Genomic DNA, 16,052 nt, shown 5'->3' on the forward strand with positions numbered 1-16,052 from the left:
TGGATGCCTCTAGGGCTGGCTAAGGTGGGTCCCTTCCGAGGGTCGCCACGGCAACGCAGCATCCCCACATCCCAAACTCAGTGAGAAGGACCAGAGGCTTCCACAGGCAGCACCCCGGTCTAGATGCCGCTCGGCCTCTGCCCTCTGGGCTCCCCCTGGGCATCGGCCGGCCTTCTCCCGATCCTCCCACCACCCTCTCCAGGCCCGAGTACCTTGAAAGCGATGGGCAGGGTCTTGTTGCAGCGCCAGTGAGTGGGCAGCACGGAGCAGAGGAAGTTGGGGCTGTCGGTGCGCACCAGCTCTCCGGGGTGGTCAGCTAGTACCTCCACCATGCTGCGGTCGCCACTCCTCAGCTTGCTGGCCAGGGCGGCGCCGGCGTCCGGGGCGCCCAGCGTCAGCGCCTCGCTCATCTTGCCGGGGCTCAGCGCGGTGGAAGGCGGCGTGAAGCGGCGGCTTGTGCTGGCATCTACGGGGATACGCATCACAACAAGCCGATTGAGTAAGGACCCTGAAAACAGCTCCTACTAGACGGCGGCGACACGGGCTCGGATCTTCTGCAAGCAGCTCCCGGGAGACCAACATACAAGTTCAGGAGACTGTATCACTACCGGAGGGTTGTGGGGGAGGAGGGTGGCTAAATTACCGACAGTCCCGGACTGAGTTCTAGTTACTCGGATCGGTCCTCACACCCAAGCAGGGCTAACAACTGGCCGATCAGTGCATTGCAGAGCGGTCAACCAGAATCCAAAGTCAAATGCCCAATGGAGGCTCGCTTTCAAAGTTCAAGTTCAATCTTTGGCTATGACAAACGGTCCCGGAGGCAAAATTCCCGTACACGTCCTAAAATATTTATGCGCAGAACAAAAAATGAACAGCAAAAACTAGATTTGGAAGTTCCAGCAGTTAACTGCCCGTCAGTTTGCTTTTCTTTCTTGCAGATCAGTTTTGTTTAAAGTCCCAACGAAATACAAAACTTAGGAGTGTCTTCCATACAGGGCGCCCCTCTTATCGTGAAAAACTCACTTCGGTTCCCAAAAGCAAGAGCCGCAACTTTAAAAGATTGTGCTAGTAATGTATGTGCTCGTATATATAAATATATACATATGATCTACTTCATAAAATATTTACAATACAATCTGTAGAGAATTTAAACACAACAGAAATCCATTAATGTTCGCTGAAGTTTTTTTTTTTTTTAAGTAGCCTTGAAAATCAGCTTCAGTAGTTCAAAGGCTGGGGTAGAACCACTTGTCATTACTCAATAAATTCTGGACAAATGGTCAGTGCAGAAAATTTAGCTTTACAGAGACCTCTATCTCATCAGGAAAAAAAAAAAAAAGCCAAACTCGATGACGCTCAGGCTAGAGCTTCCCCCATCTGAGGACTCGGGTTTGGGAACGTTGGTTAAGTTTGTGGCTGATCCTGTGGTTTGGTGGGAGTTGAGCCGAAGTTGGGTCACACAGGCAGACGCGCACTGTTCGGAAGCCAGCCACTGTCTACATTGGTTGAGTGAGTCAGCCCAGACTAGCAGTAGCAAGACGATCTTCCTCCAACGTCGTCGCCCGGCGCTGGCTGGCTGGTTTTTCTGCTGGGGCGCACAAATACCCACGAGCGAGCGAGCACGGTGTAACCGCAGCAGGTGGAGCGGGCCCGGGGGGAAGCGCCGCAGACCGGGAGGCTCGAGTTACACGCGCTCGCGCTCACTCCCACGCACCCTGCCACGCACACGCAACTTCACGGCACTCCCGGAACCCCAGAACACTTTCTCCCGCAGTTGTCAAAGAGAAACAATCGGAGAAAAGTTCACGGCCAGGAAAGAAGTTGAAACATCCAAGCCTAGATGAAAGCCAGTTCATTCAAAAGTGAGAAAGGAAAAATAAAAAAACATTACAAAAAAAATAAAATAAAAGGAAAAGGAAAACAAGGAGGTCCAACGCAGATCGAGGAGGAGCCGCAAAGAGGGTGACTTTCTTGCGTCCCTCGGAGCTCAGGATGGAAGTGGCAGCCGCAGGGCCGGGCAGCGTGGTGCCCTGGCTGGGTCCGGCCGCGGGGCGCCCGTCCTGCCCGCGCCCGCTGGCTCTATGAATGAGAGAGTGCCTGGAAATGAACGTGCTTTTACTGTAAGGCCGGCCGGAGGAATTCCATTCCCTCAGCTCGTTTGCATAGGGGCGAGCGGCGGCCAATCACAGGCCTTTCCGGTCTCAGCCTGGGCGCGGCCCGCCGCCGCGCTCCTGGAATTGGCCCGCGCGCCCCCGCGCGCTACTGTACGCAACCCTGCCCGGGACTCGGTGGCAGCCCTTGCTCCCGCACCCACGCCGACCCACGCACATCCATGCACACGCTGCCACGCTGGTCCGAAGCCCGGCCCAGGTGCAGACCCCACTGAGCCCGGCAGCCACGCGCCGGGGTGGTACATCTGCACTCGCGCTGGGTGGTGGGTTTGCAGGGCGCCGCGGCGCCACCGGCGGCCAAGGTCCCGGAGACCCTGCAACAGGAATCGAAAAGCCGGTCGGGGCATAGGAACCGGGAGCTGTGTCTGGAGAAGCCCGAGGCCTGGAGGCCTTGGGAAGGAGACGCCCAGCGAGCCCTGGACTCGTAGCTGCCATCCCGAGGCTCTGGGGGACCAGGGCTGGCGTCCCGGAACGGTCCCCAGCCAGCGGTGCACTGCAGTCCATGGGCCAAGCCTCCACGTCCCGCGAGGACAGGGTGGGATTCGGCCTCAAGAGGGCCGGAGGGCTGATGGCTGGGTGGGAGAGGCTCTGAGCGCCTCCCCCGGTCTGGCTGGCAGCTGAGGCGAAGTGGCACCGAGTCATTTAAATAAGATCAGTCGCTGCTCCGCCGCAGGAGTTTGGGGTTTTAAGCATCCTCTCCTTGGTAGAGTTGCTTTATTTAGTGTCTTTTCTCTGCTGCTGGGCTGCGGCTTGATTACGCAGCGCGCCGCGTTCTGAGTGTGCGCAGCGGCTAAAGAGGAGTTAGTTTTCTAACCAAGGCCTCAAAGAACCCTAGACTGCAAAGAAAGTTGAAAGCATCCGGGGTAGGGGAGAGGGGGGAGGCCACCCCGATCGCACGAGCCCTCAGCCACCCTCCAGCTCCCGGGGAAGGCCGGAGCTTTCCTCCAGACGCTGAACCCACTTCGCTTGCGCACTGTGGGGGCTCTCCCCCCACCCGTGTCCGTCCCCGTGGCGCCGAGGGCATTTTCGCGGAGCTTTAAGGGTCTGGGTCCTGCCTGGAGCGTGGCCCACTGCTGTCCCCAGCCGGAGCAGCTGGTCGGTGTCTTCCGTGGGTCCCTTCGTTCTCCAGGGCCTTGCTTCCTCCAGGACGTCTCACCACCCAGTCCGTGGAGCCCGTTACCCTCCACATCTGACCCGAATCCCTTCACTTCCATTCTGTGCTCCGGTCCCCGGCTGGTCCCTGCGTGTGTCCTCCCTCCTCACGCATCCGCGCGACCCGGGCTCGGTGCAGAAGGACGAGGCCGTGGCGGTCCTGGCCCGGAGGCCTGGCCTGGGCTTTAGGGCCGCTTCTTTTGCCCCAGGCGGGTGGAAGCTGGCGGCATGGAACCCTGGGCAGGACCCGGCGGAGCTCAGGGCGGACGCCAGGGGGCAGCAGCGGCCCTTGTTCGGCGGCCTGGGACGCGGAACTGGGCACTGGGCACGCCCCGGCGGACAGGCGGGCGGCGCGGGGATCTGTCCCACCCGGAGGCCCTTGGAACGGTGGGGTGGAGTGGGGGTCCTTGTGAGTTTGGGAACAAACGGTAACAAGTGGCCACCAGGACACACCCGAGCGCCTCCATCGCTCAGAGGTGGAAGCCAGGCTAGCCTGCGTCGGAATCCCCCCTTCAGGGGACTGTCACGATCCGCCGAAATCCGGGTCTCTTGCCTTTGAAACTTCTTTGCCTGAGCTCTGCCTTATGCTAGTTCAGGACATGAGTTCTCCAGGTGTGCAGCGAGCACCAGCAAAAGCTTTTGCAAGTGGCCTCATAGTCCCCAGCCTTCTGCATTTTCCCAAGTGGGCCTTTCCTGTTCAGCACTAGAATTATGCCGGCACAGACAAGCTCAGTATTTCCCATGTGTTTTGGGGGGTCCGGAGCTTTGAGAAGACACAAATTTCTCTATGCTTTTCTTTTATAACTATTTCCAAAGAAGTCTCATTTCAGGTGTCAACTCTCTGAATGTTCCCTAACACTCCGCCTTGCCTGAGTGATGCTAGATGCTGCGGTCGGTCGCCACCCTGCAGCCGTCCTTCCCCTGCCGGGGCCACAACTTCCTAGTGTCCAGGCTTGCAGGTGCGGGCTCTACTGGTGAGTTTGTGGCCAATGGAAGCTAGACTCCCCTCAAGTGCGTTTTCTAAGAAGCTACTTCAGAGCTAGTGCTCCTGGGGTCACAGGCAAGCGCATCCCCAGGGGGCACACGGAGACAGGGACTGTGGCCGGGACAAGTGGCCCTTGACTCGAGGGAAAAAGTTGACTCTGGGTTTTCTGCCTTTCGAAGAGCTGAAGGAAACGCCTCAGAGTCAGACCTCCTGCTTAAAAGCCCAAAACCTGCATGGGTTTCGGGTTGCCTCCCGGGCAGAAGTCAGAGCAACACCCGCTACACCGAGTTTAGCTTTCAAGGTCAGCACAGCTGAGCTAAATAAATTCGAACCCCGACAACAATGATACAGCAACGAAAGCTTCCAAAGCGGTCCTCGGGCAACCCTGGACCTGCCGTGGGTTGTCACTGCGCCACCCTGCGCGCATGTGAAAACCAGAAACAAACAAAACCAGTGCCGCCCCCCCCCCCTTTCTGAGGAACAAGGAACTCCCTGCGCGAAGCTGGGATTCAACCTCGGGGCGCCTAGAAGGCTCAGCCCTCAGGGCTTCGCAAGTTCTGGAGTCCTGTAGCAGGAGAGGGAAAGGACGAATTCCTTCCCACCCAGAGCGCTCATTTCAACAACAATCAACACTTTCCCTCACTTGCCACACCAAGAGCTGAAGGAAAGGCTACAACTTTCACTTCCAGGCTCCCCTACAGTGACACTAAAATTTACATGAGGAAAAAAAAAAAAAAAACCTGCCAGGGAGAGATTTGCTTAAACTGCTACTGTGTGACAATCTAACAAATTTGTTGCACCGGGGAAATCTAAAAGTGTCCATAACAGGATTGGAAGTTTCTGCAGTGAATTTAGAAAGTGATATTTGGTTTAATGGGAAGCAATCATTTCAATGGAGAACAGGGCGGTGTATTGACTTATTTTTTCCTACGTCTTTGGGTGATTCGCTAATTGTAAGTGGTCGCAGAAAACCAAAGGTTTTGCGTGTTTGTTCTATGAAATCATCTCCAAAATAAGATGTGCTTAACAGCAATTCTCTCTTAAGTCAAAATTCCCCCTCCATTGCAATACTCCATTGTCCAAATCAGATTCTAAATGCGAACCAGTTCTAAAAGGATTGTTTCTCTTCCTCTTTCTTCCTTCCTTTCTTTTCTTTTTTCTTCCTTCTTCTTCTTCTTCTTTTTTTTTTAATTAGAGAGCATATTTTACTATAAGTGCTGCACTGATATACAGGCATGGAGCGATTCTGGTGACTAGCAATTGATGTAATCAGCGACCTGCTGCTGTCCACACAGTCTGGCTTCCAACACTGGAACGTAATTACACTTTTCTCCCTCCTGAAGCACCCGGGGGGCTGTTTCACTTTTCACACTTGTTTACTCAGAGGACCAAACAAACGCCTGAAGCCCTGCCCGGCAGACTCTCCGGATGTTCCTCTGCTGTGCTGTGGACAGTGTGAGATCCCCTCACTCCAACTTTGGCAACTCTCTGTGGACCTTACAAGGAGCAAACTGAAAATCTCTCTCTTTTTTTCCTCACAAAATACAGGGCGCTTAGTAAACATTTTACCCTCATAAAAAATTTGCATCACCACTGCTCTAACAAATGTAATAAACTCTGTCATAGCTGATAGAAGCCAAGCCATATTTTTTCAGAGAGTCATATAGTCATTTAATAACAGCAGAATGTGTAAATGGTGAACGCCACAGAGCTGAAGGTATCATTTAAGATTTCATTGGGGTATTTTATGTGGTATAACAGCTACAATGTGGATAGCTCCTTTTAAGTATTTTTGCATCAGCAAAAAAGCTTTAATTATTTGGCAAAATGATATCATAAATTATATATAGAAACACATCAATAGAAAGTCATACATATGCGAATGTATATTTCATTAAGATGTATAACTTGGAACTTAACATACCATGAGCCTCTCTAGAAGGTAACCCTATGAATAAACTGAAAGTTACTAAGTTTTTATTCTAATTACAACAAAATGCCAAGTTTAGAGAACAGAATCTCTACAGAATTATTTTTCCTATTTCATTGCTTGCCATATTTCTTAGCATTGGGAGTTTTATATCATGGTCCAAATAAATCCAGCATATTTGGCACAAAAATAAAACAGTGAATCACCAAATAGGTGAACTGTGATCTGTCTAGCATGCGGTTTTACGTGTTTTCTATCCATGCTGGATTCCGAATGCTGAATCTCTGTGTCTTAGATGCTCCTTTCTCAGCTGTACGCATGAACACATGTGAATTATTTACTAAAGCTTTGGGGATGACTCAGACCTCCAGGTGAGATTAAAACCAAATCCCAGCTTAATACAAAATGTTTTAAAATCAGTAACATGATAGAGGCTAAGCACAAGAGGTAGCAATCCATTGAAAGCAATTTCTTTCCTTAAAGCAAGTGTTTATCCAAACAAACAATTTGGAGTACATCTTCTAAAAGAAACAAGCTGGTGCTTCCATGTTCAATTGCTCTCCTTTAGTGATAGGATATTCCAGAAACATTCTACCCGTGATGGCTTGCTTCCCTGCCCTTTCCAGTTAGGAGCAGTCTGTTTACATGGAAACCACTCATTCTTGAAAGGACACAGTCTTAAACATCCTTGGGAATCGTTATCATATGCTATTTTCCCAGGATGAAGCATTTTCTGCATCCTGTTGCATTTAAGGTATTGGGAAGCCCACTGAGAAAGTCCTGTGAACCTGCTCTCTTCCTCTCGTGTATTCACACTTAATGTGAGTTGGAGATTACCCCTCAGCCTTGCACACTGACCTCGGTCAGCACCAAGTGACACGAGGGGTATGTGGTTTCAAACCTTAGGATCCGGGAAGCCCCACTCTACAACGGTATAAGATGGCTTAAAAACAATGTTGCAAAGAAGAACAGAGCTAATTATTCCAGATTTCCAGACGCTGTTTAAATAGGCAGGAGGGCAAGATTCGAAACTCCCTAGTCATATATTTTTGCCAAAGCAAAAGAGCAAATAAAATAATAAGGCTTCTGTAGGACTGTCCTCTAATGAAAGATTGAATGACTTAAATATATACGGCCTCCCAGGAGCATCCTTAAAATAGTTTTAAAGGATCATAGTTTACAAGTACATAAAATATCTCTGTAAAAAAAATTTTTTTTTTAAAACAGAATAGGGGCAGAATAATTTGCACTAATTATTAGTGATAAGGTAAGAAATAACAAATGAAGCTTGGTTCTAACAGGCGAGGGTTGGGCCTAAGAGATCCGCACAGCAAGACTGAGCAGCCCAGGCAGATTTATCCAGAGACCTAGCGCAACCAGACTCCGGAACAGTCTCATGAACGAGGAGACACCTTCCATGTCAGGTCGAGAAACTGGAAAGGCAGAATAGACAGCAGGTGTCTGTGTATACACTTAATACTTCAAAATTCTTAGAGAAAAGCCGAAGGTCTTTTTATTCTAAAAGCCATGGCAGAAGGGACTGGGTTGTGAGGTCTGTGTGTCACGGTTAAGAACTTCCTTAGCTCCTGTGACATCAGCCTTGAGGACACAGGGAAGTCAGCTGACCTCAGGGAAGCCCTGAACTGATTGATGTGCACAGGTAAAGTCAGACCTGCGGAACTGTGAAGGGATCCCCAGCTCCAGGAGCTAGGTAAGGCGCCACCCTGGAACAGGGAGAGAGCAGAGGCTATGTGCTCACAGGTGGGAGCTGGACATGGCAGCATTGTCTGTCATTCTCTCCTGTCCTTCCCCACTGCAAGCCATCATAGGCCAGGCAGTGATTACAGGCACCCCGATTAGCCCTGGGAATGCCACTGTCACCCCCACTTTACAGATGAGGAGTCTTCCCTTTGGATAGCTTAGGAAACTTGCCCGTGGACATGCACACACATGCACTCACACTTGCATGCACACACACTCACACTTGTGCACACTCGCTCACACACATGCATTCACAAATATACAGCTCATGCACACACATGCAGAAGCACACACATTTGTAATCACATACAGGTATACACACATATGAACGAGTTTACACATATGCACAGATGTGCACACACACATAAGTAAAAACATACACTCACAGGCACACACACACACACACACACACACACACACACACACACACACGTCTACAGGCATAGGCCAGTTCTGTTTCTTCATAGATAAAATTGGTAGAGTTGGGATCTCATCTTCCACCTCTCTCCTCATGTCAATGTTATATCTTCATTAGAAAATATCTCAGAAATTCTTCACTGTATAAATCTCAAATGTGTAGAATTCCTTCCCTGAAGTCATTTCTTGTTATCCAGAGTCTGGACATGCAAGAGCTATTTGGTTGAGAGGTTTTAAAATCCTTAACAGATTTTTAGTCTCTTCTGACCCCTAGTCTTTCCAAATGGCACCTCTGAGACCCCTCCAGAGTATGACACGTTTGATTTTCTTCCTTTAGCCTTCCTGTAACGGCCCCTGTGTGTCAGCCAAGGTTCTGGGCTCCTTGGTGACAGAGGGCAAATAACAGGTCGCAAAGGGGACCATGGCTACTGACAAGCACATGTGCAGAGTCCAGAGAACGAGAGGAAAGGGCCTGGGAAGTAGGGGCCAACACCACCAGGGGGCTCAGAAGACTGTTCCTAATTCAGGTGCTCCGTGGTAACCCTTAGAAGGTGGGTGGAGTCCTAGACTTTCCAAACCCTGGTGGAGGGAGGTGGAATGAGGTGGGAGAAGGCCCTCCTGGGAGGACAATCATAGAGAACAACAGGAGGAGAGGAGCATGTGGATCAGGGCATCGTGCCAGTTCTGATAAAGACAGGGCATGGCTTTGGGGTCAGCTTCTGGAGGGTGGGGTGTGGCAGCCCACACAGCCTGAAGTGACCGAACCTCAGTATGAGGGCTATGGGTTCTAGTAGAGCTAGGGAAGCTGAGGGGGGCAATCTAATGGGTATTTTAGAAAAATAAATCCACTGAAAGTGTATAGATGACCGGGGAGCAGACAGACATGGAGCCAGGAGCTACAGGACATGGGATCCTGATGGTAGAAATCAATATGTGAGCAATAATGAATGGAATAAGGGATGAAGGGAAGAGAGGGAGGAAGTGATTTACCCCAGTTTCTGAGCATTAGTAGCAGGGTAGGATGATGATAGAAGTGGGCACTAGGATTTAGCTTTGGATATTTGAGTTGGGAATCACATGAGCAGTCATACAATGTCTACAGTAGCTTCCAAAAGCACAGAGAACATGCTTGTATGGAGGAAATCACTAAAGATGGACAGATCAAGTAAGTGGAGGGCGGGGCTGGACCAAGGGGCTGAGGTAGCAAGAGAAAGATGAAGAAGGTCTAGACACCACAGGAAGACAGGAGTTTGCACAAGAACATCATATCCCGAAGGTCCTAGAGTGGCCATGGGGATGAGCACTGAAAGACAACCTTGAGTTTTATCTACAGAGAAAAGCCAGTGATTGTGACCTTGACCAAGAGAGATTTGTTTTAGCAGGAGCAGCGGCACCAGAACAGCCGCGCATAGAGGTGAATGTGGTTCTGGGAGGGGAGGCAGGGCTTCGGGAGAGGAGAAGGGACTTGGTGAGTTGGCAGGAGAGAATGACCAGTGTCGAGATGTGTGTGTGTGTGTGTGTGTGTGTGTGTGTGTGTGTGTGTGTGTGAGTGTGTGAGTGTGTGTGAACATGTGTGTGTGAGTGTGTGTGAGTGTGTGTGAGTGTGTGAGTGTGAACGTGTGAGTGTGTGTGAGTGTATGTGTGAGTGTGTGTGAACGTGTGAGTGTGTGAGTGTATGTGTGAGTGTGAGTGTGTGTGAGTGTGAGTGTGTGTGAACATGTGTGTGTGAGTGTGTGAGTATGAGTGTGTGAACATGTGTGTGTGAACGTGTGTGAGTATGTGTGTGAGTGTGTGTGTGAATGTGTGTGTGTGTGAGTGTGTGCGAGTGTGTGAGTGTGTGTGAGTGTGTGAGTGTGTGAGAGTGTGTGTGAGAGTGTGAGTGTGTGTGAGTGTGTGAGTGTATGTGTGAGTGTGTGTGAGTGTGTGAGAGTGTGTGTGAGTGTGTGTGTGTGTGTGAACGTGTGTGAGATAGGGAACACAGGAAGAAACCCACACCTGCCGTGTGCATTTCCTGCACCTCAAGCCAGATGCTGCCTCTCCCACGGCAGTTACTCCCAGGCTGGGGATTTGAACCTGGGGACTTTCCTTTGGCTTTATTCCTTTTGTTGCCAAGGCCTCCCCTGTGCTGCTTTGCCTGCTCTCACTCCTCTCTCCATCCCCATCCCAACTGCTCCCACCCCAGAGCTCATCCTCTGACCGCTTGTCAGATTTCTTGTGAATATCTCCTAACAAGGGGTTCCCACAGCATTTCCAGACCAGCCCTCCTCACAGGCTTCTGCTAACCTCGCTCCTCTGCACACCCTGGAACCAGGGTACACTCTTCAGCTCAGTCCCACGGGACTGACAGTCACCCTCCCCATCCTCATCATGGAGGGGTTTCCAGGTCTCTTGCTCACACTAGATTCTCTCTCCTGGATCGCCCAGGTACTTCATCGCGGTCTCCATGTCTCCCGGCTGACCTTTGAACTATACTCGGTGTCTCGGCTATTAGAATGATGGAGGGTGGGGTTGCTAAGAGGCCGCCTTCCCGGGGCTTCAGGTTTCTATGTGGAACAACATTCCTCAGTATGCAATCGTTGGCCCCTTTCCACACCCACATTCATCCTCTACCATGAAAGATTCAATTACCAAGCCAGCAACTCAGGAAGCAGGAGTGAGGTATGCGAGGAAGAATCCTAAAACAGAACCCCAAGACTGTCTATCCCAATAACCGGGACAGTGAGTGAGACAAGCTTGTGTGAACCGGCTGTGGAACACGGAGTAGAGGGATTTTCGCATGCGGTTAAGGCTGCTAATCAGTTGGTGTGGAGTCAGCCAGCAGAGATTCCCCTAGCTGGTAGAATGGAGACTGTTAAAAATGGCCGAGCTTTTCTGCCTGGGGCTGGAGCGAAGCCAGCCATGCGCACAAGGATGGGAGAGGAGGCCTGAGGTCCGGAGCCTCGCTCTGGCAGCCAGCCAGGAAGGAAGCAGGACCTGCCACTCTCTACCTTCTACCAGCCACCGGCATGATCTTGGAGGGGCATTGCCTGCTAAAGCCTCAAGAGAAGGCTCAGCTCGGCCCACTTCTCGATGGAGAACCCAGGGAGATACGTATGCTGACTTACCGTGCTGTGAGCTAATAACCGGGTGTCCACAAGCCGAGGCTTTCAGACTTGCGGGTTGACAGCAGTGGACAACAGGCACACTGACCATCAGTGCTCTGGTTAGGTTGCGGGGGGGGGGGGGGGGGGACATGCCTGTGCCTGAGTGAGCAGGTGTACCCAATCCGGGCACCAGCGGTATGGAGCCACACACCAGGCTACGGTCTCCATGATGTTCGGCTAGTGGCGAGCTTGCTGTGTGAACCTCCTGTTTCGTCTGCCGCACAGTTGGTTCTGGGCCTCTGGGAGCGGAAGTCGTTTTTATTGAGTCCCTACAAAGCCACTATGTAATCATCTTATTCTCCTCTCTGTCACTGTCAGCCGCCCCACTCCAGTCACTTTTGCGTGCACACTTGACCCCTGGATGTTTGGACGCCTTACCAGAGAGGCTGTCGAACTCACATTTTAATTTCTGGGCACCACTGCACAAACTGAATGTGCTGGGAAACCCAAGGGCTGTCACCACCTAGAGATTCTGATGCAGCAGGTCTGGGGAGAGACCCAAGACTTCATTTCCAACAAGCTTCCAGGGATGTCACTGTGGCTGCTGGCCCAAGGCCCACACACCCAGGGTTGACAAGGTCCCTGGAAGCTGTTGGGTCTCCAACCAAAATTGTGTCCAGCACAGCCTTTTAGACAGACTAAGGAAGCATTTTTCTTACAGATACCATTACAAAATATAAATTCACAATAAGTCATCTCAGATCAAACTCTTTAAGCTATTGTCAATGGGCTGAACATTGTGTCTGTTTCAGAATTCTTCTGCTAGAGTCCTAATCCCCAGGGAAGACCGGGACATGAAGGCGGAACTAGTAGACTTTCTCTTGCTGAGTGTGGTGCAGCACACCTTTAATCTCAGCACTGGGATGGCAGAAGTAGGCACATCTCTGTGAGGTTTAGGCCAGCCTGGTCTACATGGTCCAGGCTTTCCAAGTGAGATTCTGTTTTCAAATATTCTCTCTCTCTCTCTCTCTCTCTCTCTCTCTCTCTCTCTCTCTCTCTCTCTCTCTCTCTCTCTCTCTCTCTCTCTCTCTCTCTCCTCCCTCCCTCTCTATATCACATGAAGACATCCAAGCCATGAGGAGATCCCTCCCGACATCCTAACCCTGATAGCACTCCACTCCAATTCGCTACCTTCCAGAACTGTCAGAAACGAACCTTCTCTGTCTTGGTCCTGGGTCTATGGAATTTTGTTACAGCAGCCTGAACTTTCTGCAGTAGCTGTGATTACACACGTTAGCACTCTCCCTGTTTGCAAAGCCATGAAGCCACACTGCTCTATCTGGCCCACACCAAGTACATACTAAGCCACAATCACCCCTTCGCCCTTCAAATGGGAGAAGTAAGATTCAGTAACAGGTCAGTCTTGAACCCATACAGCTTGGAGGGGGACCCTTATAACCAGAGACTAGGCTGCACAATGGCCCATATTGCAATACTGTCAAGCACGTTTCTTAAGAAAATCCTGACAAGCTGTGTGTCCTCTCTCCCCTCTCTTTCTCCTCCTTTCTTCCTTCTGCTCCGTTTCTCCCCTCCTCTGCCCACACTCCTGCTCTTCATGCTTCCCCCTTCTCATTTTTCTAGGCAGGGTCTCATGTGGTCTCAGCTCACTGTATATGCTCTAGAAGATAAAGCGGGGATGTATACAGAAGCGATCTTATCACTCACTGCTAGGACTTTCAGAAGATGCCTCTAGGACACAGCTGCAGCCCTGAACTGATCATCTGGGCCGTGGAACCTCGCAGGCATGTACCATTGTGCCCTGTGGCAGCTGTATATAAACCGGATGGGACTTACTTCTCATTCTGCAGAAATACAATGCACACATGAGATGTAGAATTTTCCAATAGCCAGTATTTCTTTTTACTTTTGTAAACCAACAGGTGGTATTAACTAAAACACCCATTACTTAATAAGTAATTAATTCATTGGTATACGTGTGTAAGGATGTGTACCCCAGCTTGTATGGAGGTCAGAAAGCAACTTGTGGGAGTAGCTTCTGCTTCTCCTCTTCCACCCCATGGGGCCTGGAGTTCACACTCAAGTCTCCAGGCTTTCAAGCTTGGCAGCAAGCACCTTTGCCTGCTGAAGCGGTTTGCCAGCCCGACATTAACATTCATAGTGGTTTATTTAACCCAGCCTATTCAAAACATCGAATAAACCTGTTGTCCATATAAAATGAGGTGTTTTCCATTTTCTTTTTTTATATCACATCTTCCAACGTCTGTGTGAGTTTTGTGCCTACAGCACATCTCAGCCTGGTCCACCTGCCTGGCAGTGTCCTGCAGCTGCTTGTGACTGGTGACGACTATATCGGTCGGCGCAGTACTGGAGTGGGCACTTACTACACAACCAGGGATGACCAGCAGCTCTGACGCTCTCTGTGGAAGCTCCAGGGAGCCCATTTCTCCCTTGCTAGGAGGGAAGACTGCGGGGCTTCCCTGGCTTAGATTTTTCCCTTGGAAAATATGGTTTGTATTGTTTTGTTTTATAGATTAGTAATTTTCTGAAACAGTCCTACACGGTAGCCCAAGCCTCCGACTGGCCCACGCTAATTCTTCTGGCCCAGCCTCCTGAGCACTGAGCTTCCCATCTTTGCTACAGTGTCGCATGGTTGAGTCAAGGGCAGAAGAATACACACAGTGACCGCCGCAGGAGGTCCGCTCTTACTGTCGACCCAAGCAAGCCATGGGTACATTGCCTGCGTTCTCCATTGTTCCTTTCCATCCACTAGCTATGATGGCTGAGCCTGTAAGACAAAGCTTTGGCCCCTTAGCGCTCTGAATCGACATCACAGGAAACATTAAGCTAGTTCTCTGCAATATTTGTGGGCTGGATTATTTTTTAAAATAAAAAAAATATTTTATGTGTATGGGTGTTTTGTCTGCATGTATGTCTGTGCACCACATGCATGCAGTGCACACAGAAGCCAGAGGAGGAGGTTGGATACCCTGGAACTAGAGTTACGGGTGGTTGAGAGCTGCCTTGTGGGTGCTGGAAACCGAACCTGGGTCCTCTGCAAGAGCAGCCAGTTCTCTTCACTGAGCCGTGTCTCCAGTGCCTTTGGGCTGCATTCGTAAACACCAGATAGGACTGGACACTCTGTGTTTCATGTGTCATGATTTTAAAATTGCTGGTGCTTCCTTTCAAGTAGGAATTCCTACAAGTGTGCTTCTCTGGGAATACAGCATGAAGTCTTCCAAACTGCCGCCTGTTAGGAAGTGTCAGCTCACACCCATCCATGCTTCAGGTCAGCGTGGCAGTCTGGTAGTGTGTGGTGGAGGCTTTGTAGCACCATGGGTCTGCAGTCTGCCTTATGTGTGTATCCTGGACTTTCCTTGACTGCTCTGTCTGTTCCATGAGACCCACTAGCAAGGATCTCAAGTCTTTCTGGAAACCTCCTCCTCCTCCTCCTCCTCCTCCTCCTCCTCCTCCTCCTCCTCCTCCTTCCTTCTTCTCTTCCTCTTCCTCTTCTTCTTCCTCCTCCTCTTCTTCCCTTCCTCCTCCTCCTTTTCCTCCTCTTTCGCCTTGTTCTTTCTCTCTCTCTCCCTCCCTTCCGACCCCCACAACTATCCTAACTATCCTGCCACAGTATGAGGACCAGAGTTAGAATTTCCAGTACAAACATAAATGCCTGGAGGGTGTGGTGACCTCACTGTAATCTAGCATTTTGGAAGCAGACAAGGAATCCACAGGGCAAGCCATCTAGACTATACTAGATTAACTAGTACTGGGCTCAGTTGAGCCTCCATGAATAAAGATACATAATGACTAAGGAAGACACCTGATGTCACCCCCTCCCACATACACTCACGCACACCCGCACAGATATCTTTCCATACATGTGGACACAGACATACATGCTCACACACACCATACACACACACACACACACACACACACACACACACACACACACACAATACCACAATTAAGTGACAAACAAGTCACACTGAGGTTCTGTGCCTTCTGGAAGATGACACAAATCCATTGCTCTGTTCTATAGGTTACCATTTGGTTGGGGCTACAGGGGACAGAGTCATAATAGGGTGTTACCATAATAATTTATCAGTGACTAACACGTTAAATATATTATAACAGTATATTAAAATTAGCCTTTTCATTAATTCTTTTTTCCCCATGTCAACTGACATAGTAAGGCTTCACTACACATTATATTCAAAGTAATAACTTAATAATAATAATATTGAGGCAGAGAAGGTGATTCTCACTGTGGTGGGTAAAGGCAACTGCTAGCACCTCTGACAGCCTAAGTTTGATCCCCGGGACCCACAGAGTGGAGGGAGAGAACCAACCCTCCCAAGCCGACCTCTACAAGTGCATGGTGACATGCGCATGCCCCCCCCCCAGATAAATAAATAGATACATAAACAAAAATGTAAATGTAACAATACTGTGTATTAACAACATAGTCCGTATCTCTAGGGTAAGCAGCTGTGAACTCCCTTGCTACTTTGTTACCACCATTATTAGTA

General features: G+C 50.1%; 1 protein-coding gene across 2 annotated transcripts in view; it reads right to left on the reverse strand.

Annotated features, from left to right (window-relative positions):
- Positions 1-16,052, reverse strand: part of Runx1 (RUNX family transcription factor 1) — a 232,489-nt gene that overhangs the window by 91,606 nt on the left and 124,831 nt on the right. For both annotated transcript variants that reach the window (XM_042259562.2, XM_006981378.4), the window contains exon 3: positions 213-466. In XM_042259562.2, coding sequence (XP_042115496.2) covers positions 213-466 — 254 coding nt within the window. The remainder of the gene's footprint in view (positions 1-212; positions 467-16,052) is intronic.

The sequence above is a fragment of the Peromyscus maniculatus genome, chromosome 12 (assembly GCF_049852395.1).
Source record: "Peromyscus maniculatus bairdii isolate BWxNUB_F1_BW_parent chromosome 12, HU_Pman_BW_mat_3.1, whole genome shotgun sequence".
NCBI lineage: Eukaryota > Metazoa > Chordata > Mammalia > Rodentia > Cricetidae > Peromyscus > Peromyscus maniculatus.